The sequence below is a fragment of the Pleurodeles waltl genome, chromosome 11 (assembly GCF_031143425.1).
Source record: "Pleurodeles waltl isolate 20211129_DDA chromosome 11, aPleWal1.hap1.20221129, whole genome shotgun sequence".
NCBI lineage: Eukaryota > Metazoa > Chordata > Amphibia > Caudata > Salamandridae > Pleurodeles > Pleurodeles waltl.
The window spans coordinates 991,442,542-991,470,505 of NC_090450.1; the positions used below are offsets into that span (position 1 = coordinate 991,442,542).

Sequence of the window (27,964 nt, forward strand, 5' to 3'; positions counted from 1 at the left end):
GACTTGCTTTTCAAAGGTGGCAGCATTTGAGGCTGACACCCTAGGAAGGCTAATCAGCAGGTCATCCTGTGAGAGAGGAGGTTACACCCTCTCATCCTAGGGGAGCCAGAACCATGGCTCGGGTGGCAAGCTGGCAGAAAACAGCAAGCACACCAGAGGCTGGTAGGATTTCAGGGGGCACCTCTACTGTGCCCTCTGGGTGCGTGTATTGATAAATCCATTACTGGAATCAGTGTAGGTTTATCAACATGAGATGTTTGATAACCAAACATCCCCCATCTTCAGTGAAGTAATTATGTAGCTAGAGAAGTTGTATGACCGGTGTCCAGCATGTGGATTAAAAATGGCTTCCCTGGTCACTTACTATGTCTGAGAATCAACGAAGACATAGCATGGGCATAGCCGCTCATGCAGATATGCCCTCACAACTAATATAATGCACCCTGCCTTAAGGATGTCAGGGGTGATTTACATATATTGCAGCTAGTGTTAGGAGACATGACACACTGGCTTTGTGCCATGTTGTGTTTTCACATGTTTGCAATGGCAGCCTGTCATGTGCTTGGTGAGGGTCCCTTAGGGTGTCACAATTCATGCTACAGCCCTTAGGGATCCTCTTAAGCACCTCATGCCCTAGGCATCCAGGATACCATTTACTAGGGACTTAAAGTGCCTACTAAAGGTTTTGCCAATTGTACAGTTTTGGGAACGAGAACACTGGCACTGGGGATCTGGTTGGCAGGGGCCCAGTGCACTTCAGTCAAAGTTGCATCAAAGAACAGGCAAAAAGTGGGGAGCACTGAACAAAGAACCCAGTTCCCTACTTGTCAGTTACAAGCCTCTGTAAGGGAAGCAACTGAGTGTTTTAACCTGTAATTCGCTCTAGTATGGGTTGCTTACAACAAAGTGAACAGGGTGAAAACACGTTTTCACTTACTATGTTATCGAGTGTACATTGCTATATTAACATTGTCTACTGAGGGTTCCCAGCCTGACAACAGGGAATAATTCAACCATGTAAATCTATGAAAGATCCAACGTTGCAAAACTTTGGATTACTATTCCATTGTAATGAAAAGCTTTGACATTCTTTGGAAAAGGTTGTGTATATAAATTCACTCATATGCCCTTCTAGAATAAAACCACAGCTGCAGAGGAAGAAGATCACATCTGAAAGAATATTGGATAAGAAGGTTTGACGGTATTCTTTCTTCAGGACAATACAGTACCAATAGCGTCTAAGCAATGAAAAGGATGGTTATAAATTCTCCTTTCTCTAAGCTCCTCAGCACATATTTTTCAGTCTCATGTCATTCTGGTGTGTAATTTTGAAAGAAATTATCATCCAGAGCATGGATGCTCAAACGGTTCTTAGTTGCTGAACTTCTGAATTAGATTATGCACCGGTTCTAAAGCATCTTTCAAAAGCAGACTCATTAGGAAAAGATGAGTATATATAATTGTGAATAATGGCCATAGTAAAACTCTGCAGATGCTTGAATTGGGAGGTGTGGCTTACACATGTAATGGTTTAGCCAGTCACCACTCAATGACGTTTGTTTGCAAGTCTTGAAGAAGTAACTAGTACATTATTTGCTGTGCTGGTTCTACCTTATCCATTGGCTAATTCAGTAGTTGGTTGAATTCAGTCTTTCCACACGAGGGTGAAGTCATAACATTTGTGAATGGTCTCTTTACAAAAGTCAAATCTGACAAAAGTCAAATCATAAAATCAGCATCTAAGTAGGAATAACATCCCTCTAACCATGTGTGTAGCAACTGTTGCAACTTTAAAGTATATTCTGCTTGCAACATCAATTTTAGAAATAAATGTCTATTTAACTTGCAGCAATAGATTTTGATGATTAGGTCAATCCTAACTGGAGCATTACGATGCCTCATGGCTGTAAGATACTAGCGTGACAGAGTAAACAAGGTAAGAAAGCCATTATTTTTAGGGAAACCCTTGTTCTTTTCTCACTCTCTAACCTGGATTGGTATGTCTCCTACACCATACACTGCAGATGCTCTCTGGCAGCAGCGCCTACACTGACTGTGATTCTGACATAGCAGCCATCAATTGCTGAGCTAGACTTTTAGGAGTAAAAAATCTGAACATTTCACCCTCACACTGCTAGCTTTTTGTCTGCACCTTAATTACCAGAACTTCTAATTTATAGATTGATGAAGTAGACAAACATTTTCATCGGTTCAAAGCTGCATGTCTTCAGTATGTACTTATTTCATATCATTGCAGGGTGTGGGGGCAAAGTCAAACTTTAGATCTTCTCTTGGATGTCGCCACTTGACTACCTGTCAACCAAGTCAGTAATTTAGACATCTTTTTTCACTTCTGCTTGTTGGCTCTAGCCGAGGCACTACATGCCTTAGGACAAGTTGGTTCTTAATCAGTGAAGATAATCTGACTTGTGAGAGCTTTAAGTAAGCTACAGATGGCCAACGTCTCAACAGAATCACAACTAGTTGTTTCTGCTGAACTTTAGGCCTGCAGGCTAGTCAAATGGAGGAGAAGTGACAGCCTGCCTACTTGGTGCAACTAACAATAGCCTTTGAATCATGACAACTACTGTAGGAACTTGGCTCTGTATACACTATTTCAAAGTAAGAAATAGTGTGCACAGAGTCCAAGGGTTCCCCTTAGAGGTAAGATAGTGACAAAAATAGATAATTCTAATGCTCTATTTTGTGGTAGTGTGGCCGAGCAGTAGGCTTATCAGAGGGTAGTGTTAAGCATTTGTTGTACACACACAAGCAATAAATGAGGAACACACACTCAAAGACAATTCCAGGCCAATAGGTTTTTATATAGAAAAATATATTTTCTTAGTTTATTTCAAGAACCACAGGTTCAAGATTTACAAACAATACTTTAAATGAAAGGTATTTCACTTAGGTACTTTAGGAACTTTGAATTATCACAATAGCATGTACAGTTTTGGCAAAAATGGCAATAAGCTATTTTAAAAGTGGACACAGTGCAAAAATCAACAGTTATGGGGGACGTAAGTAAATGTTAAGATCACAGGTAAGTAAAACACTTACAGGGTTCAAAGTTGGGTCCAAGGTAGCCCACCGTTGGGGGTTCAAGGCAACCCAAAGTTACCACACCAGCAGCTCAGGGCCGGTCAGGTGCAGAGGTCAAAGTGGTGCCCAAAACACATAGGCTTCAATGAAATAGGGGTGCCCCGGCTCCAGTCTGCCAGCAGGTAAGTACCCGTGACTTCAGAGGGCAGACCAGGGGGGTTTTGTAGGGCATCGGGGGGGGGACACAAGCAGGCACGGAAAGTACACCCTCAGCGGCACAGGGGCGGCCGGGTGCAGAGTGCAAACAGGCGTCCGGTTTTCAATAGGAATCAATGGGGAGACACGGGGGTCTCTTCAACGATGCAGGCAGGCACGGGGGGGCTCCTCGGGGTAGCCACCACCTGGGCTAGGCAGAGGGTCGCTCCTGCACTGGAGTTCGGTTCCTTCAGGTCCTGGGGGCTGCGGGTGCAGTGTGGTTTCCAGGCGTCTGGTTCCTTGAAGCAGGCAGTCGTGGTCAGGGGGAGCCTCTGGATTTCCTCTGCAGGCGTCGCTGTGGGGGCTCAGGGGGGTCAACTCTGGCTACTCACGGGCTCGCAGTCGCCGGGGAGTCCTCCCTGTAGAGTTAGGTTTCCGCAGGTCGAACCGGGGGTGTCGGTGCAGAGTGGAAAGTCTCACGCTTCCGGCGGGAAACGTGTGGTCTTTAAAAGTTGCTTCTTTGTTGCAAAGAGTTGCAGTTTCTTAAACAGGGCTGCTGTTCTCGGGAGCTTCTTGGTCCTTTAGATGCAGGGTAGTCCTCTGAGGCTTCAGAGGTCACTGGACCCTGTTGGATGTGTCGCTGTTACAGTTTTCTTCGAAGTAGGGAGACAGGCTGGTGGGGCTGGGGCCAAATCAGTTGTCGTCTCCATCTTCACTTCTGGGCTTCAGGTCAGCAGTCCTTCTTCTTCGTTAGGTTGCAGGAATCTCTCTTCCTCGGTTCTGGGAGCCCCTAAATACTCAATTTAGGGGTGTGTTTAGGTCTGGGAGGGCAGAAGCCAATGGCTACTGGCCCTGAGGGTGGCTACACCCTCTTTGTGCTTCCTCCCTGTGGGGAGGGGGGGCACATACCTAAGCCTATTGGGGGAATCCTCCATCTGCAAGATGGAGGATTTCTAAAAGTAAGAGTCACCTCAGCTCAGGACACCTTAGGGGCTGTCCTGACTGGGGAGTGACTCCTCCTTGTTTTTCTCATTATCTCCTCCAGCCTTGCTGCCAAAAGTGGGGGCAGTGGCCGGAGGGGCGGGCATCTCCACTAGCTGGGATGCCCTGTGGCGCTGTAACAAAGGGGGTGAGCCTTTGAGGCTCACCGCCAGGTGTTACAGTTCCTGCAGGGGGAGGTGATAAGCATCTCCACCCAGTGCAGGCTTTGTTACTGGCCTCAGAGTGACAAAGACACTCTCCCCATGTGGCCAGCAACATGTCTGGTGTGTGGCAGGCTGCTAAAACTAGTCAGCCTACACGGATAGTCGGTTAAGGTTTCAGGGGGCACCTCTAAGGTGCCCTCTGGGGTGTATGTTACAATAAAATGTACACTGGCATCAGTGTGCATTTATTGTGCTGAGAAGTTTGATACCAAACTTCACAGTTTTCAGTGCAGCCATTATGGTGCTGTGGAGTTCGTATCTGACAGACTCCCAGACCATATACTCTTATGGCTACCCTGCACTTGCAATGTCTAAGGTTTTGCTTAGACACTGTAGGGGCACAGTGCTCATGCACTTATGCCCTCACCTATGGTATAGTGCACCCTGCCTTAGGGCTGTAAGGCCTGCTAGAGGGGTGACTTATCTATACTGCATAGGCAGTGTGAGGTTGGCATGGCACCCTGAGGGGAGTGCCATGTCGACTTTGTTGTTTTATCCCCACCAGCACACACAAGCTGGAAAGCAGTGTGTCTGTGCTGAGTGAGGGTTCCCCAGGGTGGCATAAGACATGCTGCAGCCCTTAGAGACCTTCCCTGGCATCAGGGCCCTTGGTACCAGGGGTACCAGTTACAAGGGACTTACCTGGATGCCAGGGTGTGCCAACTGTGGAAACAACGGTACAGGTTAGGGAAAGAACACTGGTGCTGGGGCCTGGTTAGCAGGCCTCAGCACACTTTCAAATCAAAACTTAGCATCAGCAAAGGCAAAAAGTCGGGGGGTAACCATGCCAAGGAGGCATTTCCTTACAGTTGTGGAGCGGCTCGAAAGGGGTGCACATGAGGTATGGGAGGACCAATTTCAAATTCCACTGGGGCATGATGAATGGGATGGGAGGAAACATATGAGTGAGGCCTTTAAGAAACTTCCCAACAATGGGAGATTTGGAAAGAGATGGTTGGTCTGGTAGCCGTAAGAAGGCAGAGATGGCAGACAAATATCCCTAGAGGGTGCCCACAGCAGTCTTGCTGGGCAAGAGAGAGAATAAAGAAGAGAACCTCTGAGAGAGGGGATCAACAGATTTGTTGATACACCATGCCACAAATTTCTTCCAACGACAGGTGTATACCGTTTTGGTGGAGGGACGCCTGGCTGCCAGGATGTAAGTACCGACTTCGGGTGGAAGGTCAAAAGTCGTCAACTGTCAATGCTCAATCTCCACGCAAGGAGGTGGAGACTGAACAGGTTCAGGTGTCGTAGTTGAACTCTTGTTCTAGGCAAGACTGCTGGTTTAAGGATGACAGTACTTATGTTTGTAGGCGACTATGCCAATCTTAAAACAAAACGCAACTGTCGTCCAAACCCTTCTGGCTCACAAGCAGTACCTCACCAAAAACCCAAAACAGTCAAAGGTGATTTGTGGTAGCCTTTACACATGGACTCAAGAGTGTGACATCTCAGGGAGCGTCATGGTTAAACAGAGTACCCCTTTCTCACATTAACAACATGTCTCAATCACACACAGGCAAGGAAGAAGATGCAGTAAAGTTTCAATAGGTTTTAATTTAGCAAAACTGCAATCTGCGAGAAGTTACATGGGCTGCAATGATTAGGATAATGAACAATGCAAGAAACAAAATGAGAAAGACAAGAGTCATTAATACAAAGACCACCCACCATCTTGCAATATCATGAAATAACATGAAGTGTGTGATATGTCCTAATAGCCTAGCATGGTCGGCCTAACCTCTAACCGAGAAGAGAGCTAGGTATGTTAAACCGCAATCTGCCAGTGCCATGTCCGTGAGAAGAGCCCCCAACCTGGGTTACCTTGGAATGAGGTCTCTAGCTCAGACTACGTAGGAACACGAAGACTGGGTAAGCGTCAAGGCGACATGCAGCATCGATAGCAGCAATGGCATCTGATCGGAATACCTCTGACTACCTGATAAAGTGAGGAGTATTTATACAGAACTACTTGGACCCCTGATGTAGGTTTGTTCCCAAACAATAGATAACAAGGCGTGCTTGGGAGCGTGATTAATATAAACAATTCCCTCAAAAGCATGAAGAGGGTAAGTACCTAAAGTACCTACAAACCTACAGTTTGTTGTCTTTGTCGCTTGATCTTGACTCGTTAGCACAGTGACACTGATAACGCAAACTAAAACATGGGCCTAACCCGAAACAAGGCAGCCATCTTAAAATAATTAATTAAATAAATGTGCTAAAACAAAGCAAGCTAAGTAGGGTAAAAGTCACTGGGTGAAGGGGCACGAGTCCGCAAGCCACAGGCTAAGCTACCTCCTGTATCCCATTAAAACAAACTAATATTAACTACACAGGTGGATAACTGTCCCCTGCTGCTGCTACAGAAGATCCTCCCAAAGAGGCAGTCTGATCAGAGGATCGATGGCCATGCTCAAGAGCTCGTGCCCAGTCCGGAGCCACCAAGATTACTTAGGTCCGGTCCTGCCATATCTTCAGAACTCTGGGCAGAAGTGGTATTGGCGGGAAGGCATACAGAAGGCCCGAGTTCCACTCGTGATGAAAAGCGTCGCAGAGCGAGTGCGTCTTGGAAACTCCAACGCACAAAACAGTTGACACTGCGCATTCTCTGCAGATGCGAACAGATCTAACCAAGGCTCTCTGCCAACTCCAGATGGGGATGCCATACATGATAGACTACGCAGACGACTGAGTTCATCTGTTCTGATGTTCAGAGAGCCCACCAGATGTTAAACCACCAAGGACATCCCTGGCATTCCAGCCATGTCTAGAAGCGAAGAGCCTACGACCCCACTCAGACCTGCTTGTTGCAATACCACATGGCGGTGGTGTTGTCGGTGAACACCTGCACTACTTTCCCTTTGAGAGTGGGAAGCAATGCTTTCAATGCAAGTCGGATCGCCTGGAGCTCCAAAATGTTGATGTGGAGCCCGGACTCAGTCGGAGACCAGAGGCCTCGGATCTCCGCCTCTCCCATGTGGCCGCCAGATCCCAGAGGTGATGCATCTGTCACTACTGTGAGATCTGGTTGGGGAAGGTAGAGGGATATGCCCTTGACCTAATCTGGATTCGAAAACCAACACTGCAGGTCTTTCGCAGTTCCCTCCGAGATCTGACCCATATCGAAGAGATTCCCCTGATGCTGCGCCCACTGGAACTTCAGGTCCCATTGCAGAGCCTGCATATGCCATCTGACGTGGTGGACCCGCAGGATGCAGGAGGCCATGAGGCCCAGCAGCCTCAGTCATTCTCACCGAAATCCAGGATATAGGCTGAAACATCGGTATCATAGCCCGAATATCCTGGACTCGCTTTTTGGGAGGATAAGCCCGATCTGCACAGTTCCGATGAAAGGGAGCATCTGAGAGGGAGTAAGATGTGACTTTAGCACGTTGCTAGTGAACCCCAGCGAATGCAGGAGGTTCACCGTAGTCTGGAGGTGGGAGACAACTTTCTGGGGCGTGTCCACCTTCTACAACTAGTAGGTAGGTGTAAAAAAATGGCTCCCTGTTGCAGTTACCCCCAACATTTTGTCTGATACTGATGCTGACTTGACTGAGAAGTGTGCTGGGACCCTGCTAACCAGGCCCCAGCACCAGTGTTCTTTCACCTAAAATGTACCATTATTTCCACAATTGGCACAACCCTGGCACCTAGGTAAGTCCCTTGTAACTGGTACCCCTGGTACCAAGGGCCCTGATGCCAGGGAAGGTCTCTAAGGGCTGCAGCATGTCTTATGCCACCCTAGGGACCCCTCACTCAGCACAGACACACTGCTTGCCAGCTTGTGTGTTCTGGTGGGGAGAAAATGACTAAGTCGACATGGCACTCCCCTCAGGGTGCCATGCCAACCTCACACTGCCTGTGGCATAGGTAAGTCACCCCTCTAGCAGGCCTTACAGCCCTAAGGCAGGGTGCACTATACCACAGGTGAGGGCATATGTGCATGAGCACTATGCCCCTACAGTGTCTAAGCAAAACCTTAGACATTGTAAGTGCAGGGTAGCCATAAGAATATATGGTCTGGGAGTCTGTCAAAAACGAACTCCACAGCTCCATAATGGCTACACTGAATACTGGGAAGTTTAGTATCAAACTTCTCAGAATAATAAACACACACTGATGCCAGTGTTGGATTTATTAAAAAATGCACACAGAGGACATCTTAGAGATGCCCCCTGTATTTTACCCAATTGTTCAGTGCAGGACTGACTGGTCTGTGCCAGCCTGCTGCTGAGAGACGAGTTTCTGACCCCATGTGGTGAGGGCCTTTGTGCTCTCTGGGGACAGAAACAAAAGCCTGCTCTGGGTGGAGATGCTTCACACCTCCCCCCTGCAGGAACTGTAACACCTAGCAGTGAGCTTCAAAGGCTCAAGCTTCATGTTACAATGCCCCAGGGCACTCCAGCTAGTGGAGATGCCCGCCCCCTGGACCCAGCCCCCACTTTTGGCGGCAAGTCCAGGAGAGATAATGAGAAAAACAAGGAGGAGTCACTGGCCAGTCAGGACAGCCCCAAAGGTGTCCTGAGCTGAGGTGACTCTGACTTTTAGAAATCCTACATCTTGCAGATGGAGGATTCCCCCAATAGGGATAGGAATGTGACCCCCTCCCCTTGGGAGGAGGCACAAAGAGGGTGTACCCACCCTCAGGGCTAGTAGCCATTGGCTACTAACCCCCCAGACCTAAACACGCCCTTAAATTTAGTATTTAAGGGCTTCCCTGAAACTAAGAATTTAGATTCCTGCAACTTACCTGAAGAAGAAGACTGCTGAGCTGAAAAACCCCTGCAGAGGAAGAACAGAAGACACCAACTGCTTTGGCCCCAGTCCTACCGGCCTGTCTCCTGCCTTCCAAAGAAACCTGCTCCAGCGACGCTTTCCAAGGGACTAGCGACCTCTGAATCCTCTGAGGACTGCCCTGCTTCAAGAAAGACTAGAAACTCCCGAGGACAGCGGCACTGCTCCAAAAAGAACTGCAACTTTGTTTCAAGTAGCAGATTTAAAGACCCCTGCAACTCCCCGCAAGACGCGTGAGACTTGCAACACTGCACCCGGCGACCCCGACTCGACTGGTGGAGAAACAACGCTTCAGGGAGGACCCTCCGGCGACTCTACGACTGTGAGTAACCAAAGTTGTCCCCCCTGAGCCCCCACAGCGACGCCTGCAGAGGGAATCCCCAGGCTCCCCCTGACCGCGACTGTCTGAACTCCATTTCCCGACGGCTGGAAAAGACTCTGCACCCGCAGCCCCCAGCACCTGAAGGATCGGAACTTCTGTGCAGGAGTGACCCCAGGAGGCCCTCTCCCTTGCCCAGGTGGTGGCTACCCCGAGGAGCCCCCCCTTGCCTGCATCGCTGAAGAGACCCCTTGGTCTCCCATAGGAAACTATTGGAAACCCGACGCGTGTTTGCACATTGCACCCGGCCGCCCCCGCGCTGCTGAGGGTGTACTTTCTGTGCTGACTTGTGTCCCCCCCGGTGCCCTACAAAACCCCCCTGGTCTGCCCTCCGAAGACGGGGGTACTTACCTGCTGGCAGACTGGAACCGGGGCGCCCCCTTCTCTCCATTGAAGCCTATGTGTTTTGGGCACCTCTTTGACCTTTGCACCTGACCGGCCCTGAGCTGCTGGTGTGATAACTTTGGGGTTGCTCTGAACCCCCAACGGTGGGCTACCTTGGACCAAAAACTGAAACCTGTAAGTGACTTACTTACCTGCTAAAACTAACAATACTTTACTTCCCCCAGGAACTGTGAAAATTGCAGTGTGTCCACTTTTAAAACAGCTTATTGTGTTTTATGTAAAAAGTATACATGCTAATGAAATGATTCAAAGTTCCTAAAGTACTTACCTGCAATACCTTTCAAATGAGATATTACATGTAAAATTTGAACCTGTGGTTCTTAAAATAAACTAAGAAAATATATGTTTCTATAACAAAACCTATTGGCTGGATTTGTCTCTGAGTGTGTGTCCCTCATTTATTGCCTGTGTGTATGTACAACAAATGCTTAACACTACTCCTTGGATAAGCCTACTGCTCGACCACACTACCACAAAATAGAGCATTAGTATTATCTCTTTTTGCCACTATCTTACCTCTAAGGGGAACCCTTGGACTCTGTGCATGCTATTCCTTACTTTGAAATAGCACATACAGAGCCAACTTCCTACATTGGTGGATCAGCGGTGGGGTACAAGACTTTGCATTTGCTGGACTACTCAGCCAATACCTGATCACACGACAAATTCCAAAAATTGTCATTAGAAATTGATTTGTGCAATTTGAAATTTTTATAAATTCTTAAAAGTCCTGCTAGGGCCTTGTGTTAGTCCCTGTTTAGCATTTCTTTTAGTGTTTAAAAGTTTGTGAAAGTTTGAATTAGAACCTAGAACTAGTTTTAGATTCTTAAAAAGTATTCCAACTTTTAGAAGCATAATGTCTAGTACAGATGTGAATGTGGTGGAACTCGACACCACCCCTTTCCTCCATCTTAAGATGAGGGAGCTAAGGTCACTCTGTAAAATAAAGAAAACAACAATGGGCCCCAGACCTTCCAAACTACAGCTCCAGGAGCTTTTGGCAGAGTTTGAAAAGGCCAACCCCTCTGAGGATGGCAACACAGAGGATGACAATAGTGACTTGGAGGAAAATTCCCCCCTACCAGTCCTATTTAGGGAGAACAGGGCCTCTCAAGCCCTGACTCCAAACATAATAGTCAGAGATGCTGGTTCCCTCACAGGAGGGACCAACATCTCTGAAATCACTGAGGATAACTCCAGTGAAGAGGACATCCAGTTAGCCAGGATGGCCAAAAGATTGGCTTTGGAAAGACAGATCCTAGCCATAGAATGGGAAAGAAAAGAGATGGGCCTAGGACCCATCAATGGTGGCAGCAACTTAAATAGGGTCAGAGATTCTCCTGACATGTTGAAAATCCCTAAAGGGATTGTAACTAAATATGAAGATGGTGATGACATCACCAAATGGTTCACAGCTTTTGAGAGGGCTTGTGTAACCAGAAAAGTGAATACATCTCACTGGGGTGCTCTCCTTTGGGAAATGTTCACTGGAAAGTGTAGGGATAGACTCCTCACACTCTCTGGAAAAGATGCAGAGTCTTATGACCTCATGAAGGGAACCCTGATTGAGGGCTTTGGATTCTCCACTGAGGAGTATAGGATTAGATTCAGGGGGGCTCAAAAATCCTCGAGCCAGACCTGGGTTGATTTTGTAGACTACTCAGTGAAAACACTGGATGGTTGGGTAACTGGAAATGAAGTGCATGACTATGTTGGGCTTTATAATTTGTTTATGAAAGAACACATTTTAAGTAACTGCTTCAATGAAAAGTTGCATCAGTATCTGGTAGACCAAGGTCCAATTTCTCCCCAAGAATTGGGAAAGAAGGCAGACCACTGGGTCAAGACTAGGGTAACCAAAACTTCCACTGGGGGTGACCAAAAGAAAGGGGTTACAAAGACTCCCCAGGAGAAAGTGGGTGACACTAGAAACAAAGAAAAAGAGTCCTCTGTGGGCCCCCAAAAACCAGACCAGGTGGGTGGGCCCCGAGACACAACCCAAAACAAAGGTGGGTACCAGGGTAAGAACTGGGATGCCACGAAGGCATGGTGCCACAATTGTAGACAGACAGGGCACCACACCAAGGACACTTCTTGTCCCAAAAACAAACCCCCTAGCAAAATCCCAGGGGTAACCAGTGTAGCCATTGGGGATGACTCCTCAGATGAGGAGGTCTTCATAGCCTTCAACTGGAAAAAGGGCCCAACAGGTGAGTTGGAGATTCCAGAGGGAAGTAGACACTTCCACCACCTACTGGTGAATGGAATCCCAGCCACTGCCCTGAGAGACACTTGTGCCAGTCACACTATTGTGCATGACAGGCTGGTGTTTTCAAACCAGTACATCCCAGGTGAGATGGCCAGAGTAAGAGTTAGCCCAGACAGGGTCACTGATAGGCCTGTGGCTTTTGTGCCCATAGAAGTGGGTGGGACTTTTAGCTGGAGAAGGGTGGTAGTCAGTACAGACCTCCCCCTTGATTGTCTCCTTGGAAATGACTACCCAGAGGTTAGTCAGAGCCCAAGAGAGGAACTGGTCCAGTGCCAGTCCTCTCCCAAGGATTCTGAAGGTGCTACCCCTGCAGTTACTGCAAGCAAGCCCCAGAAGAAAAAGAAAAGAAAACAGTGTAGGAAGGGTGGACAACCTTTAGCCAAGGTTCCAGCAAGCCAAGGAGATTCTGCTCCAGTAGGGGAGAACTCCAAAAGTGTCACTGGTAAAGTCCAACCTGTCCCACAAGAAGTCCTGGCTAGTCAGGCAACTGTTAAGCCTGAGTGGGTGGCTCCTCAGCTAACAGAAGAAAGAGTGGAAGAAGGGTGTTTACTACAAGATGTGGTAACCCCCCACTCTAATACAGCAGACAGGCACCCTGAACCCAAAGAAGCCTGTAACTTAGCCCTTTCCCTTGTAGGTGAAGAGCTAAAGGTGTGGTTCTGGGCACTGACAGCTGTCAGTGGCCTCTGCTGGGTGTTAGCCTTTATGGCTGCACTATCCTTGGCATGGTGGTCTGACCCCCTGCCAAATAGCAAGTTATGCCCCCTGACCCTGTTGGTCATGGTGGGGTTACTCCAGCTCTGGGTAACCTCTTTGGGTAAGCTAGGGGTGACCCTGGCTAAGATAAGATTAGAAGAGGTGGATACCTCTAACCCCAAAATAGAGAGAATGGATGGAGACATTAAAGACACAGACAAGAGGCAATTCAGACTAGGTCCTATCACTGTGGAAGTGGGTCAGTTCCCCAGAGGGAATGACCTGAACAGGAGGATGTAAGGCAGAGTAGGCCCTGCAACAAACCAGCCTATTTCCTATACTCTTCCTCGCCTGACAGACTAGGAACACTCTCCCAGCTTTGGCTGAGTCTCCTGGCCTGTGGGCTGGGGGGGCTTGTGTAAAGAAATGGCTCCCTGTTGCAGTTACCCCCCACTTTTTGCCTGATACTGATGCTGACTTGACTGAGAAGTGTGCTGGGACCCTGCTAACCAGGCCCCAGCACCAGTGTTCTTTCACCTAAAATGTACCATTGTTTCCACAATTGGAACAACCCTGGCACCTAGGTAAGTCCCTTGTAACTGGTACCCCCGGTACCAAGGGCCCTGATGCCAGGGAAGGTCTCTAAGGGCTGCAGCATGTCTTATGCCACCCTAGGGACCCCTCACTCAGCACAGACACACTGCTTGCCAGCTTGTGTGTGCTGGTAGGGAGAAAATGACTAAGTCGACATGGCACTCCCCTCAGGGTGCCATGCCAACCTCACACTGCCTGTGGCATAGGTAAGTCACCCCTCTAGCAGGCCTTACAGCCCCAAGGCAGGGTGCACTATACCACAGGTGAGGGCATATGTGCATGAGCACTATGCCCCTACAGTGTCTAAGCAAAACCTTAGACATTGTAAGTGCAGGGTAGCCATAAGAATATATGGTCTGGGAGTCTGTCAAAAACGAACTCCACAGCTCCATAATGGCTACACTGAATACTGGGAAGTTTAGTATCAAACTTCTCAGAATAATAAACCCACACTGATGCCAGTGTTGGATTTATTAAAAAATGCACACAGAGGACATCTTAGAGATGCTCCCTGTATTTTACCCAATTGTTCAGTGCAGGACTGACTGGTCTGTGCCAGCCTGCTGCTGAGAGACGAGTTTCTGACCCCATGTGGTGAGGGCCTTTGTGCTCTCTGGGGACAGAAACAAAAGCCTGCTCTGGGTGGAGATGCTTCACACCTCCCACCTGCAGGAACTGTAACACCTAGCAGTGAGCTTCAAAGGCTCAAGCTTCATGTTACAATGCCCCAGTGCACTCCAGCTAGTGGAGATGCTCGCCCCCTGAACCCAGCCCCCACCTTTGGCGGCAAGTCCAGGAGAGATAATGAGAAAAACAAGGAGGAGTCACTGGCCAGTCAGGACAGCCCCAAAGGTGTCCTGAGCTGAGGTGACTCTGACTTTTAGAAATCCTCCATCTTGCAGATGGAGGATTCCCCCAATAGGGATAGGAATGTAACCCCCTCCCCTTGGGAGGAGGCACAAAGAGGGTGTACCCACCCTCAGGGCTAGTAGCCATTGGCTACTAACCCCCCAGACCTAAACACGCCCTTAAATTTAGTATTTAAGGGCTTCCCTGAACCTAAGAATTTAGATTCCTGCAACTTACCTGAAGAAGAAGACTGCTGAGCTGAAAAACCCCTGCAGAGGAAGAACAGAAGACACCAACTGCTTTGGCCCCTGTCCTACCGGCCTGTCTCCTGCCTTCCAAAGAAACCTGCTCCAGCGACGCTTTCCAAGGGACCAGCGACCTCTAAATCCTCTGAGGACTGCCCTGCTTCAAGAAAGACTAGAAACTCCCGAGGACAGCGGCACTGCTCCAAAAAGAACTGCAACTTTGTTTCAAGTAGCAGATTTAAAGACCCCTGCAACTCCCCGCAAGAAGCGTGAGACTTGCAACACTGCACCCGGCGACCCCGACTCGACTGGTGGAGAAACAACGCTTCAGGGAGGACCCTCCGGCGACTCTACGACTGTGAGTAACCAAAGTTGTCCCCCCTGAGCCCCCACAGCGACGCCTGCAGAGGGAATCCCCAGGCTCCCCCTGACCGCGACTGTCTGAACTCCATTTCCCGACGGCTGGAAAAGACTCTGCACCCGCAGCCCCCAGCACCTGAAGGATCGGAACTTCTGTGCAGGAGTGACCCCCAGGAGGCCCTCTCCCTTGCCCAGTTGGTGGCTACCCCGAGGAGCCCCCCCCTTGCCTGCCTGCATCGCTGAAGAGACCCCTTGGTCTCCCATAGGAAACTATTGGAAACCCGACGCGTGTTTGCACACTGCACCCGGCCGCCCCCGCGCTGCTGAGGGTGTACTTTCTGTGCTGACTTGTGTCCCCCCCGGTGCCCTACAAAACCCCCCTGGTCTGCCCACCGAAGACGCGGGTACTTACCTGCTGGCAGACTGGAACCGGGGCGCCCCCTTCTCTCCATTGAAGCCTATGTGTTTTGGGCACCTCTTTGACCTTTGCACCTGACCGGCCCTGAGCTGCTGGTGTGATAACTTTGGGGTTGCTCTGAACCCCAAATGGTGGGCTACCTTGGACCAAAAACTGAAACCTGTAAGTGACTTACTTACCTGCTAAAACTAACAATACTTTACTTCCCCCAGGAACTGTGAAAATTGCACTGTGTCCACTTTTAAAACAGCTTATTGTGTTTTATGTAAAAAGTATACATGCTAATGAAATGATTCAAAGTTCCTAGAGTACTTACCTGCAATACCTTTCAAATGAGATATTACATGTAAAATTTGAACCTGTGGTTCTTAAAATAAACTAAGAAAAATATTTTTCTATAACAAAACCTATTGGCTGGATTTGTCTCCGAGTGTGTGTCCCTCATTTATTGCCTGTGTGTATGTACAACAAATGCTTAACACTACTCCTTGGATAAGCCTACTGCTCGACCACACTACCACAAAATAGAGCATTAGTATTATCTCTTTTTGCCACTATCTTACCTCTAAGGGAACCCTTGGACTCTGTGCATGCTATTCCTTACTTTGAAATAGCACATACAGAGCCAACTTCCTACAGTAGGGGAAGACTGGAACCCCTAACCTGCGCAGAGGAGGTGCAACCACTACCATCACTTTTGTGAACACCCGAGGGGCACTGGTGAGGCCAAAGGCGAGCACGTGAACTGAAAGTCCTCGTGACCTACCACGAATTATAGCTAATGTCTGTGGGCCGGCAGGACGGGAATATGGAAATAAGCGTCCTGCAAGTCCAACGCAACCATCCAGTCTCCAGGGTCCAGGGCAGAAAGGACCTGAGCCAGGGTTAACATCGTGAACTTCTCCTTCTTGAGGAAGAGATTGATGGACCTGAGGTTTAGGATAGGGGGAAGATCCTTGTCCTTTTTGGGCACCAGAAAGTAGCGGGAATAGCAACCACAACCTACTTCTGGCGCAGGGCGCTCCCTTGGCCAAGAGAGCATTGACTTCCTCACGGAGGAGTGCCAAATGATCCTCTGAAAGGTGATCGAATGATGGTGGCATGGCTGGAGGAGAAGTCTCAAAAGGGAGGGAGTAGTCCCTTCGGACGATCTGTAAAACACACCTGTCCGTGGTAATGGATTCCCAGTCGGGTAGATGATGGCGAATTCTGCTGCCAACTGGTCCCGGATGTCTCAACGGACTAGGAAGGTTTCGAGGAAGAGGAGGGGGTGGGGGTGGACAGGGCGGCCCACTGACTCCCTGATCCACAAGCTCAGTGGATTCCGCGTCCACGTAGGGGTTGTACGGCATGCGCTGGTCGGTGGCCCGGTGGAAATGGACGCGGTTGGGTGCCCCTTCCGTAGCCACAGAAAGAGCGGGAGGCGGACTGAGGGGGGCTAGGAGAGGCTGCGAGGCCAAGGGACCGAGCCGTAGCCGGGAATCCTTAAAGCGCTCGAGCGCTGAGTCCGCCTTGTCTCCGAAGAGATGAGTGCCATTAAAGGGCATGTCCATCAAAGATTGCTGGACATCCCCCGAAAAGCCAGACGTCCACAACCAGGTGTGGTGTCTCAGTGCCACCTTCGATGCAACCGATCTGCCTAGTGAGTCGGTAGTTTCTAGTCCACAAGGGATCATGAACTTGGCTGTGTCTCACCCATCTGTCATGGCTTGGGAGAGAACGTTCTGGGCCTCTTCCGGAACTTGAGGCAGCACTTGCGCGACCGTATCCCAGAGAGTATGGGAATAGCGGCCCAAAAGGCATGCGGTGTTCACAGACCACAGCGCTAGACTGGCAGAAGAAAACATCTTCTTCCCCAAATTTTCCAGTCTTTTAAATTCCTTGTCCGGGGGAGCGGTAGGGAATGCGCCAGAGGATGATGAAGCCTAGATGACAAGGCTCTCAGGTATGGGGTGTTGGGTAAGGAAATTTGGGTCATTCAGCGAAGGCCAATGGCAGCGGACAATCATCCTATTCACAGGAGCCCCTGTGCTGGGTTTGGACAGGTCCCCAGTACGACGTCCGTAAGTGCCTCATTGAAGGGAAGAAGGGGTTCCGAGTTGGAGGCCCCAGGCTGAAGCACTTTGGTCAGGAGGTTAGGCCTGACCTTCACAGATGGAAGATCGAGGTTCAAAACCTCAGCCGCCCTTCTCACCACCATAGAATAAGACGGTCCCTCCTCCGTAGCCACGGCACGGGGAGAAAACTTGTCAGTGTCAGGGGAGGTGTCCAACCCACTGGCATCACCCAATCCCATACCCAGTCCAGGTCAAGCTTAAGCTGTTCTAAAGTGTCCAGCGGCCCCTCTACACTATCCTCGTATCCATACCCACAGTAATAGGGTTCGGGATCAACCCTGGGCACAGCAGAGTCCATAGAAAACAGAATCAGCGTCGAGCAACATCATTTCGGCTCCAGGTCGTCAGGAATGAGTATAGGATCAACACTGATTGTGGGCCCAATCGGCACCGGGAGCGTCAACGTCTCACCCAAAGCCAGGGAAGATCAAGTTGGCAAGACCGGCATCAGAAGCGGATCCTGAGGTGCCATCCGGCGTCGGGACCGAAGTCGCCGACTATGAACCCAAGGAGGCCCTCACCGACTTCCCTGGGCCCAAAGGTGCCGAGGGTGGGTCGGGTTGCCCAAAAATGAGGCGCATGGCCTTATAGAACTCCTTAATTTGGGCAGGGGTAGACCCGGCTCCGGGAAAATCGGGGAGGCGTGGACACAGGCTGAGGCTCTGAGGATGGAGGCCTAGATCATAGACGCTCTTCCTGCGTCACATCGTGCGAGCGACGGGGCGAAGTCGAAGAACATTTCGCCTTCTTTGACTTCTTCTACTTGCCCGTATGTCCAGATGACTTGAACGAAGAAGAATGATGTTGACTCTGCAACTGGTCTCCTGACCTTCCTCTCGAACGGGACCAGGAACGAGACGGAGTCAAGTGTCGGGCCGCCATGCGCGTCAGGGACCACTCCCTCAAAGCTTTCAGGTTCATGGCCCGAAACTCTGAGCATTACTTCTGGTCATGGTCGCGTTTCAACCCAGAGTCATGTGAGGTGCGGATCCGTCACCAACATCATGCGGTGACAGGAGTTGCAGGGCTTAAATCCGGTTTTACGGGACATCCCTCGACGCACCTAAACTCATAAAAATGTCGCAGTTAGTCAAAAAATTACTGGGGTAGGTCTTCTCTGGATCTGAGCGTAGGCTGGCGTGGAAAGAAAAGAACTGACGTCAGCACGCCGGGGTGGCGCCTACATACAACCGCGAGATCATCACAGCAACCTCAACACCAACGACAGCCGCGGAGTTGACCGATGCCACCTAATAGAACGCAGGGGTACTGCTCGAAGAAAAAATTTCCGGATCCAGTCTGACACCTGGGGAAAGTCAAAGGTAAGGAATCTTCAACTGGAAGTCTCTATCAGATAAACAAGTTGGTGGATACTCTTAACTGCAAATTGTTCAAGTTGTGATATCCAGCCTGAGTGTCATACTGCATCTGGAAACTCAAAGCTAGTACGCATACACGCTGGTAGGCATATTCCACGGCTCCACAACATCGTTTCACTCTGGAAGTAACGAGTGGGGATGAATATAAGTGCCACCCATGCATGCTGACATCAGTCACTTTAACGGCTTGTCTGTGCCCTCATATGCAGACTCCAATAGCAAGGCATGGCCAGTGTGCAGATCTCCAGATTAAGAGTTTTTAGATGGAAAAAGAGTCCATTCCACAGAACGGGAGGTGGAATTATCTGTGAGGAATCGGCTGTATGAAAGATTATCAACCAGAAAATGTGTTCTCAAAGGTAAGAACTTGTTCTCTCTGATGGATACTTCTAACCGCAGATTCCTCACCTTTGGGATGCATACCGAAGCAATATCGCCCCAGGGGGAGGGTCTGTGGAATGGGTCAGACCAAAAAGTCCTGGAGTTCTTCAAGCTGACGCATCTGTCAAAACAACAGTGCTTCCTGAAAGTGTGCATGGGTGCCCATGTAGAAGCCTGAGAAAATAAGACAGGCACTCTGTATGCCAGCACAGTAGTAACAGTAGTAACAGCCTTGGCTCTGGTGGTGTGAGCCTATAGGCCTTCTAGAGGCTGCTTCTTAAGAAGCATATAGAAGCCTTTTATGCAGAGGACTATCCACCTAGAGATGGATCTTCTCTGCACTACCTTGCGCTACCTTGCACTTCTTTGCTCCCAAAACGACCACAAAGAGTTGATCATTCATCCGATGGTCTTTGGTACGATCAATGTAAAAATTGAGGGCTTCCTTAGGGTTCAAATGATTGAGTCTTTCCTCCTATTTCGAGGAGTGAAGCACTACAAAGAAAAATGTAAGAGTGATGGCCCGCTGGACGTGGAAAGGCAGCTAGAGATCTCAAAACAAGATTGTCAGGAAAGAATGTTGAGTATGGAGAATGGAGTGAAAGTGACTTGAGTTAACTCACAGGATGAGATGAAGTTACTGAAACAAGAAAAACTGTCTTCAGGGTCAAGAGACTTAGAGGAAAAGTGTGCTTTCCTAGCTCAAATTGGACATGCATCAGAAAAGTGAGAAACAAATTCCGGTCACTCTGCGACATCACAAAGGACCCCATAGCAGGTGATTCAAACAAAGAAGGCTGATCCAGAAACCGCAAAAAAGCCCAAATAGCCAATAAATAGCTTTTAACAGTGCCCAACACTAGTTATTGCTGAGCCAGTGACAAAACAAACACCACTTCCGACAGCTTGTCTTGTAGCGGGCCAATCTGACGTGTGACGCCCCAAGCCACAAACGTGTTCCAGTACCCGGTGTACACATATTACATAGATGGGCATCTGGCTGCCAGCATCACATCAATGACTTGGGCAGAATACTGAAAGGGACTATGCCACTACTCAGTATCCACACACGGAGGCCCCGGTGCAGGACCTTACCCTGTTGCTGCAACAGTTTTGGCTGCTTATTTATGTGTGCTATGTTTTTTCTTGAAGTATTTAGTTGTTTTACTTTCTCGCCTGCTACAGCTTCTAGAATCCTGAGACCTATCCTCCCTTGCGTGTACACCAGTTTTTGCATGATTCATTGTTCTGTTATCATTCTTGGGTCCTTTTAGTCCTATGTTTGCATTCTAGTTTCTTCTGCTTGTCTGTGCTTGTTTATATACCAAGAATTTCTCTCAGCCACTTGCACAGTACTCCTCTTGGGCTCTGGCAAGTGTGTTATTTTGGCCTCATCCATCTATATGTGTATTCTTTTTATGCAGGGGTTGTTTCCTGGATTCCATGAGACTAATCCAGGCCAACCCTTTGTCTTGTGTTACATGTAGACTTATCTGCCCTAACTGTAACAGAGTGATTTATATATTTATAGGACTCTCTACTCTGTCTGCAGCTGGATCCACTAGGGCTTGTCTTGTGTATGTATGCCTAATCATTGTTTGTGCCAAAGAGTAGAGATACAGAATCACTTCTGCAACCTACTTTTCATTGGAAACTACAAACAAGAAAGTCCCCCACTGGCTATTGATTAATCATTTCATACAAACACAAAACAGTACATTAACACTAGGTGCCGATATAGGTTATTCATTTTCCATATTTCTCGTAAGTTTTCTCTTTTACACACAATCTCCTTGTTTTATGTATATACAAATTTTAAAGTATCCACAAAGAGAAAAAAAGCTTAGTTCCCCACACCCGAAAAGTATTTAAATCAAAGAATTTATATATACGCACATTAGTACAAACAATCAGATCCTACTCCGAGTCCCAAAGCTGTCCATAAACAAGTCCCTGGATTAGCGTAATGGGAATGGTCACAAAGCCACTCAGAGCAAGAGGATTACAGGTTATATATTGACCCCTTCTTCATTGATTTCAATCAACTTTTTGCTAATACTTGAAACTTAATTCACTAGATGCTGCAAAAGAGGTCATTCAAAAGCTCCTCACGCCATGCTTGCCAGTGCATTTCGACCTCCATAAAATCTGGGCATGCAAATTCTTATCAGGTCATCATATTGTTCATCAGGATGCAGACTCCAATATTAGCTCTGCATGGATAAAGAACGGGACTGCAGGAAGTCAACTTTTGAGCATGTGGCTATATTCTCTCTCTCTGCGTCTCTTTTCCGTTGAACAGATGCCACTCAAAAAAAAAAAGGAGATGCAGAGTGCAAGCCTGATGCTGGAATTATCCAGGAAAACGGCCAACAGAAGGGATCCGCCTTCTAAAGAAGAAGCAGGCCTCTTAGAGCACAGTTACCTTCAGAAAAAGGTTCCTCTGATCTCTGCATCCTCGGGGCCCTCACTGTCGACTTAGCTCTTGGATTCTGAAGTGTTCCCACCGTTTACTTCAGCTTTAAAGGGGCAGGATCCATGCTTTTCAGACGACAGCTGGCTGATGAAAGTTGATGCTCTACGACCTTCACTGGGACCTCACTTGGGTCAGAAGCCTTCTCTCAGTGATGAACATAGCCTCAGGGTAGCAAAGGGCCAGAGCCTAGGATTTTTGTCTGCCCTCCCTGGAGCTCAAGCTCGACACCAGGCTGCTGCAGGAGCAGTGTTATGCCTTGGCGTGCTTAGATGTTCTCAGCTTTACGCTGGAGTAATACTCACACCTCAGTGTGTTGTTGGGGATGTGCCCTTTGGTGTTGATGCTGAAGGAGCCCCGTCTTGATCTTCAGAGGAGATCAAGGATTCGTCTTGGGGTTGGGCGTTGGTTGGGCCACTGGGAACCCAGAGGGACCCGCCTCTTCCTCCTTGATGCCAAGCAGGTCATGTTTGCTAAAAATTACAGGCTTCTCAGAAGATAACTGCTGCTGCATTTTCGAGTGCACTCATTACCTTTCCCTTCAGTATGTTCAGAGCTTCTTATATTTAAAGGTGAAGCAGAATTTACATCTAGTTATGGTTTGGGAGAGGCAGAGGTTGCAAACACCATGCTGGTCTGCACAGGAATACTTTGTGTTGCACCTTAGACAAAACTGGAATAGTGTGCGTTGCATCATCCTCTACCTATGTGCATCCTCCAAGGCAAGCATCACAGAGATCAAAGACTAAACTGAGCTGAACACTACAGTCTTTATGAACATGACCAACATCATTAGGAAGGAACTCTTTCCTCCCTAAGATGTTCTACTTCTGTTTCTAAGATCCCAACAATTTGACACACAATGAGAAAGTTGAAGTCAAACATCTGCTCCTTGCCACCGTATTGCCGGCCCACACACCCCCTCTCTAGCCTGGCATTGGTCTATAAGGTTAGAGAACATGCTTGCTCCCTTGGAAGGTAGAGAACATGCTCGGTCCCATTAAACACCATTCAGGCTTTCAAAGCCTGTTACCAATCCACAGACATACTGCAAAGACTCTTCAGCACTCCAGATTGTAGTCTAGAGAGGTTTTTTTCCAATTAAGTGCATTTTATCTATCAAATGGCCATTGGCTTATCCTAAATCGACCACAATATTGTAAAGATATGCTTGAGCTCGCCGCGTTGGTGGCTTATAGCATTTGCTGGGAAGTGCAGTTCACAAATCATTCAGCAAGCCTTGCTCCTACCAGAGACACAAGTTTAGTCAGCAGAACCAAAAGTAGACACTAACCCAAGCTTGCAAACAAAGACCATGGTTACAAATGCGACTGAGTTACAGCACAATACAAATGCTAAATTAACAATTATACACCCACCAGGCTGTGTCGTTGCAGCAGACGTTGCAGTCACTCCTGGGTGCTGGTTTGCCACAGCGTTCACTGCATTTTGTACACCTGCAGACTGTGGTACAGGCTGCATGACTACGGGTCCTGGTGGGCGGAGGTACTGCTGGCCTGGTGCAGACACAATCTGGAGTACGTTTCCTGTTTTTTTGGGGAAAGGCATTAGTAACATTCTTTTTATAAAGCCTGCCAAGGAAAAGCCACTCAGTAAATATGTGCAGGGCTGTGAGATGAAAAATAAGCGATTGACCTCTGTGCATTAATTTGTTTGACCATAGATATCAAAGGCAAGACGCATGTCGTTTAGTTGCTGAATGGATATTTATTTAGAAATATGAGTGATCCAATGTACAGAAAGTTAGTGGACCACATCATTGAAAAATGACATCAGAGGGGGCGAGATTTAATCTGAATACTAGTACTGAGCACTGAAATAGTCTGCATCAAAGCATTGCCCTTACCTTGCAGTTGCAGCGGCTGGCCTGCTGTGAGCTGGCGCAGCTGGCTCTGAGATAAGGTGAACTTGTTTCCTTGAAACTGCAGAGTGACTGGTGTCTCTGCCTGAGTTACCCGTCCATGTGCTCCAGGGATAGAGGCCAGCTGAGCGATCTTCACTACTTCACCACCTGCAAAAGGAAGTGAGGAAAATGAAAGAAGCTTGAGGACCTCATGAGGACTTTGTGCACCATAGTTCTGTTAGTTGTACAGGTGTCACCAGTCATTCCAGATCACAACTACTGCATTAAAATATCATCTGAGGGTTTCCAGGCAGCTTAGAATACATCTTAGCGAAAAAACGCATACTTAAAAGATGTCTTGTTGACTTCCAAATTACATTGGCAGAGGAAAACATGTGTAAGCAAACAGGACCCAAAGAGTGGGATGTTTAACACTGATAAAACAAATGTGTCTGCCTGTAAACATGAGAATGATCTAATAATGCAGAGTTGTAATCTCTAGAGAAAACAAAGAGGTGTTGCCTTTTCAACAGCATGTCAGCTTTAGAAACACCTGGGTTTCACAAATGCACCTTTCAGAGAACACTACTAAGAAGGTAACCATGTATGGTGAATGTTAAAAAATGGTACAGGGGTTATTCCTATCCCTCAAATACCTCAAGCTCAGTTGTCTGTGCGAACTTCATGAGGATTCTAACAGGGGAGCGTCTATTCTCTCATACGGAAAATAACTGAACATATGAGGGGGTGATAGTCTAACCACAAGAAACCCAGCTGGTGTGTGCCTGTTTTTGTTTGCATAGGTGGTGAAGCTGAGGCATTCTGCCTGTGTACTCAGGAGCTGAAACAATTCTGTGATTGAGGGTAAATCACTTTCACTTTAATTATAATTTGAATGTGCCGTATAATGATTGGGTCCATAATGCACTTACTAAGTGTGGCCCAAATATACCATCCACAGGTATAAAGGCATCAATCTCATCCACAATGTCCAAGGCCTTGGGAATGCCAAGTGGGAAGGACAGCAGACTCAACTTACAATAGGATTATTAGGGAAGCTGATTTCAGTATGTGGCACTTTTTGGTTTTGTAGGCAAGTCTTTAATTACCAGAACTGGTAGTACACCACAGCTATGTGGTCTACTTAGTTCAAATATCTCACTTGTGTATTCCCAAATTCACAGTGTCCCACTAAATGTGTTGCTCACTACTGTATTGTCTGCGGTGATCACCAGGTGTTGTCAGCAGATGGAATTTAATGTATATTTCTTCACACTTGAGGTTCTCTATTGCACAGGGACCAAATATCCACCAGAGAACATGTATCTGACGGCCCAGATGGGGGCACTGGAGTCAGGGCACAAAAAACTGGTGAAGAGTCACAGATCAAAACATCAAATACTACACAAGGGGGAGGAACACTGAGATGCCTGCTGATATGATACTTTTCTAACACTACACTGAATTCATTCAAAAGCACAGCTCCTTCGCGTGACCCGATGGTGTGACTCAGATGTATACTGCTGGTAAGTAGGAGCTGGCAGTGAGTGCTGGGTGTACACATGTGAGTCGAGACATGTGATTTAGGCACACACATTGAGGGTGCTCTACTTTAATAAAGAGAAATGTATGTTTAACTATTAGACCTGTTAGCTCTTGGTGTGGTTTCCCCTGCCTTTTTGCTTCTGAGGTCCTAGTTTTTGATCCCAGGCTGAAGTTCTTTTTTGCTGATTTTAGGACCCAGGGCTCTTTACCACTGCTGATCAGTGCTCAAGTGCAAGGGCTCCCTGTGTAGATGGTACTGGTGATTAGTTTCTCTATGATTGGCATATTTGATTTACTAGTAAGTCCCTAGTAAAGTACACTGTGTGTGTGCCCAGGGCCTGTAAATCAAATACTACTAGTGGGCCGGCAGCACTGATTGTACCACCCACATGAGTAGCCTTTTAAACATGGCTCAGACCTGACACTGCAGTGTCTGTGTGTGCAGTTTTAAACTGCCAATTCGACCTGGAAACCTCCCCTTTTACTACATGTAAGTCACCCTTAAGATAGGCCCCATGGGCAGGCTGCAGTGTATTTAAAAGGTAGGACGTGTACTGATGAGTTTTACATGCCCTGATAGTGAAATAATGCTAAATTAGGCTTTCACTATTTTAAGGCCTCTCTCTCCCATAGGGTATCATGGGGATTGTCTTGAAATATCTTAAGTGTAATTTCCCATTTGGAGAAGATAGAGATGTGGAGTTTGGTGTCTCTGAACTCACAATTTAAAAAATACACCTTCTGGTGAAGTTGGTTTTTGAACTGTAGGTTTAAAAATCCCACTTTTAGAAAGTGGGCATTTTCTTGCTTTACCATTCTGTGTCTCTGTCCATCTGTGGAGTACACGTCTGGGTCAGAATAATAGTTGGGCTGTATGTGAATTCACTCAAGAGAGTCACACAAATGGAGCGGAGGTGTGCCCTGCATATCCTCATTGAGTGGTGGGAGGAGCTGACACACCTGAATAGGGCTGTGCCTGTCCTCACACAAAGCAGTCCCCAACCCCCAGGATTATGTCTGGTGCCAGGGTAGGGAAAGGCAGGGTATTGTGAACTACAAAAACTTCTCTTTGAAGTTTGCCTACTTCAAAGACAGAAATCGGGATAAGTACTGAACCTCTGACCCCACAAAGTTAGAATCTTTCTGGACTGAGGACATTCTGCCAGGGAGAAGAGCTGGATGCTATAAGAGGGACTGCCACTCTGCCTGTTGCTTTGCTGTGCTGGCCTGCTGCTTCTGTACCAGGAGTGAAAGGACTGGACTCTGCTTTCTACATCCTGCTTTCCGAGGTTCTCCAAGGGCTAGAACTGTGCTTGTCTTCTGCTAAAAAAAAAAAAAGTCTCAGGGACATCAAAGACTTCACCTACCAGTGCCTGGATTCTTCTACTGAAAGTCCTGACTTGCCAAGTAGTGTCAACTCTACTCCCTGGGCCCGCGGAAGTATAAGCTGGTGACCTGAAGGAGAAGATTCATGTATTGACGGGTTGCAGAAGAAAAATCGACGCAGAGATTGTCTCGCAGCTGAAGAATCAAAGTGCGGGTCTCATGGCTGAAGTATCGATGCAGCGCCGGTTTCAGCGCGATTCCATCTACTCAGCTCGTCTGGGTTTTCCACACATCATCCCTGTGCGTCAACTTCTCATCAACCCCACACCGCAGTAAGGAAATTGATGCATCACCTTTCCTGCAAGTAAGGAATTGATGCATTGTCTCACCTGTGAGGAAAGAATCAATGCATCGTCTCCCTCCCCTTCGCAGTAAGGAACCGACACATCGCTTTGCTTTACTAGTGCCTCACCTCCCCTGAGGCCCCATCGTCTTCGTTTTTAATGCATCCCAGGTACTGTGTGTTAAAACGATATAACCTTTGTTTCCTATGGATTAAGACTCTTAAGCCTTTAAAAAGTGATATCTTTATTTCTGTATGTTGGATTTTTGTTTTGGCCTTGTTTTGTTCATATAAATATTGGCAATTTTTCTAAACTAATGTGGAGTCAGTTTGTAGTGTTTTCAGTGTGTGTGTGTGTGTGTGTGTGTGTGTGCACGTATTTGTGTAGGCGCATGTGTGTGCACACAAATACTTTACACATTGCCTCTGAGATAAGCCTGACTGCTTCAACCAAGGGGGTGAGAGCAGGGGATATCCTAGCTGTGTGGCTCCCTTAGCCTGACTAGAGAGAGGGTCCCTGCTTGGAGAGGGTGCAAACTACTGCCAACTAGAGACCCCATTTCTAACATTAACTGTGGGCAGGATGCACTAAATATCTCAAGTAATGTTGTAATAACCACATCTTCTTACCTGCTACTATGCAGTGGGGACAGGGTCAACTACAGACTAGCACTCTGTCACCTAAACAACTTTTAACGTACCATGATTCTGACATGCAGACTAAACAAAACTGAACTTTTTGGTCATTTGGTTGCATCCCTTTCTTCCCTCATCCCAAGAGTAAAGGCAAGTAGTTTTCCTCTGCGAATTGATTCCATAACCCAAGAGATCAAAGAACTCCGGCACCACAGAGTGAAATAAACTTAAGTCAATCACCCACAAAAAGGGTTAGGTGGGTGGGGTTCACATTCTGCCCAGTGTACATTTTCCATATCAGAACAGCAAAATTTGTCCAAGAAAGTAATTTCACATGAAAAAAATCAAAATAAATGTGCATATACACACACACAAAACAGCAAATTGCAATTGAGATGCATGTTTCATCCATACTGTTGGAAAGGCAGCGTTTTCTC

The 27,964-nt window shown here is 47.7% G+C and overlaps 1 protein-coding gene across 8 annotated transcripts in view; it reads right to left on the reverse strand.

Moving 5' to 3' along the window:
* EP400 (E1A binding protein p400) overlaps positions 1 to 27,964 on the reverse strand; it is a 601,391-nt gene that overhangs the window by 335,903 nt on the left and 237,524 nt on the right. For all 8 annotated transcript variants that reach the window (XM_069215336.1, XM_069215331.1, XM_069215335.1 and 5 more), the window contains 2 exons: positions 23,681 to 23,845; positions 23,193 to 23,360 (listed from right to left, as the gene is read on the reverse strand). In XM_069215336.1, coding sequence (XP_069071437.1) covers positions 23,193 to 23,360; positions 23,681 to 23,845 — 333 coding nt within the window. The remainder of the gene's footprint in view (positions 1 to 23,192; positions 23,361 to 23,680; positions 23,846 to 27,964) is intronic.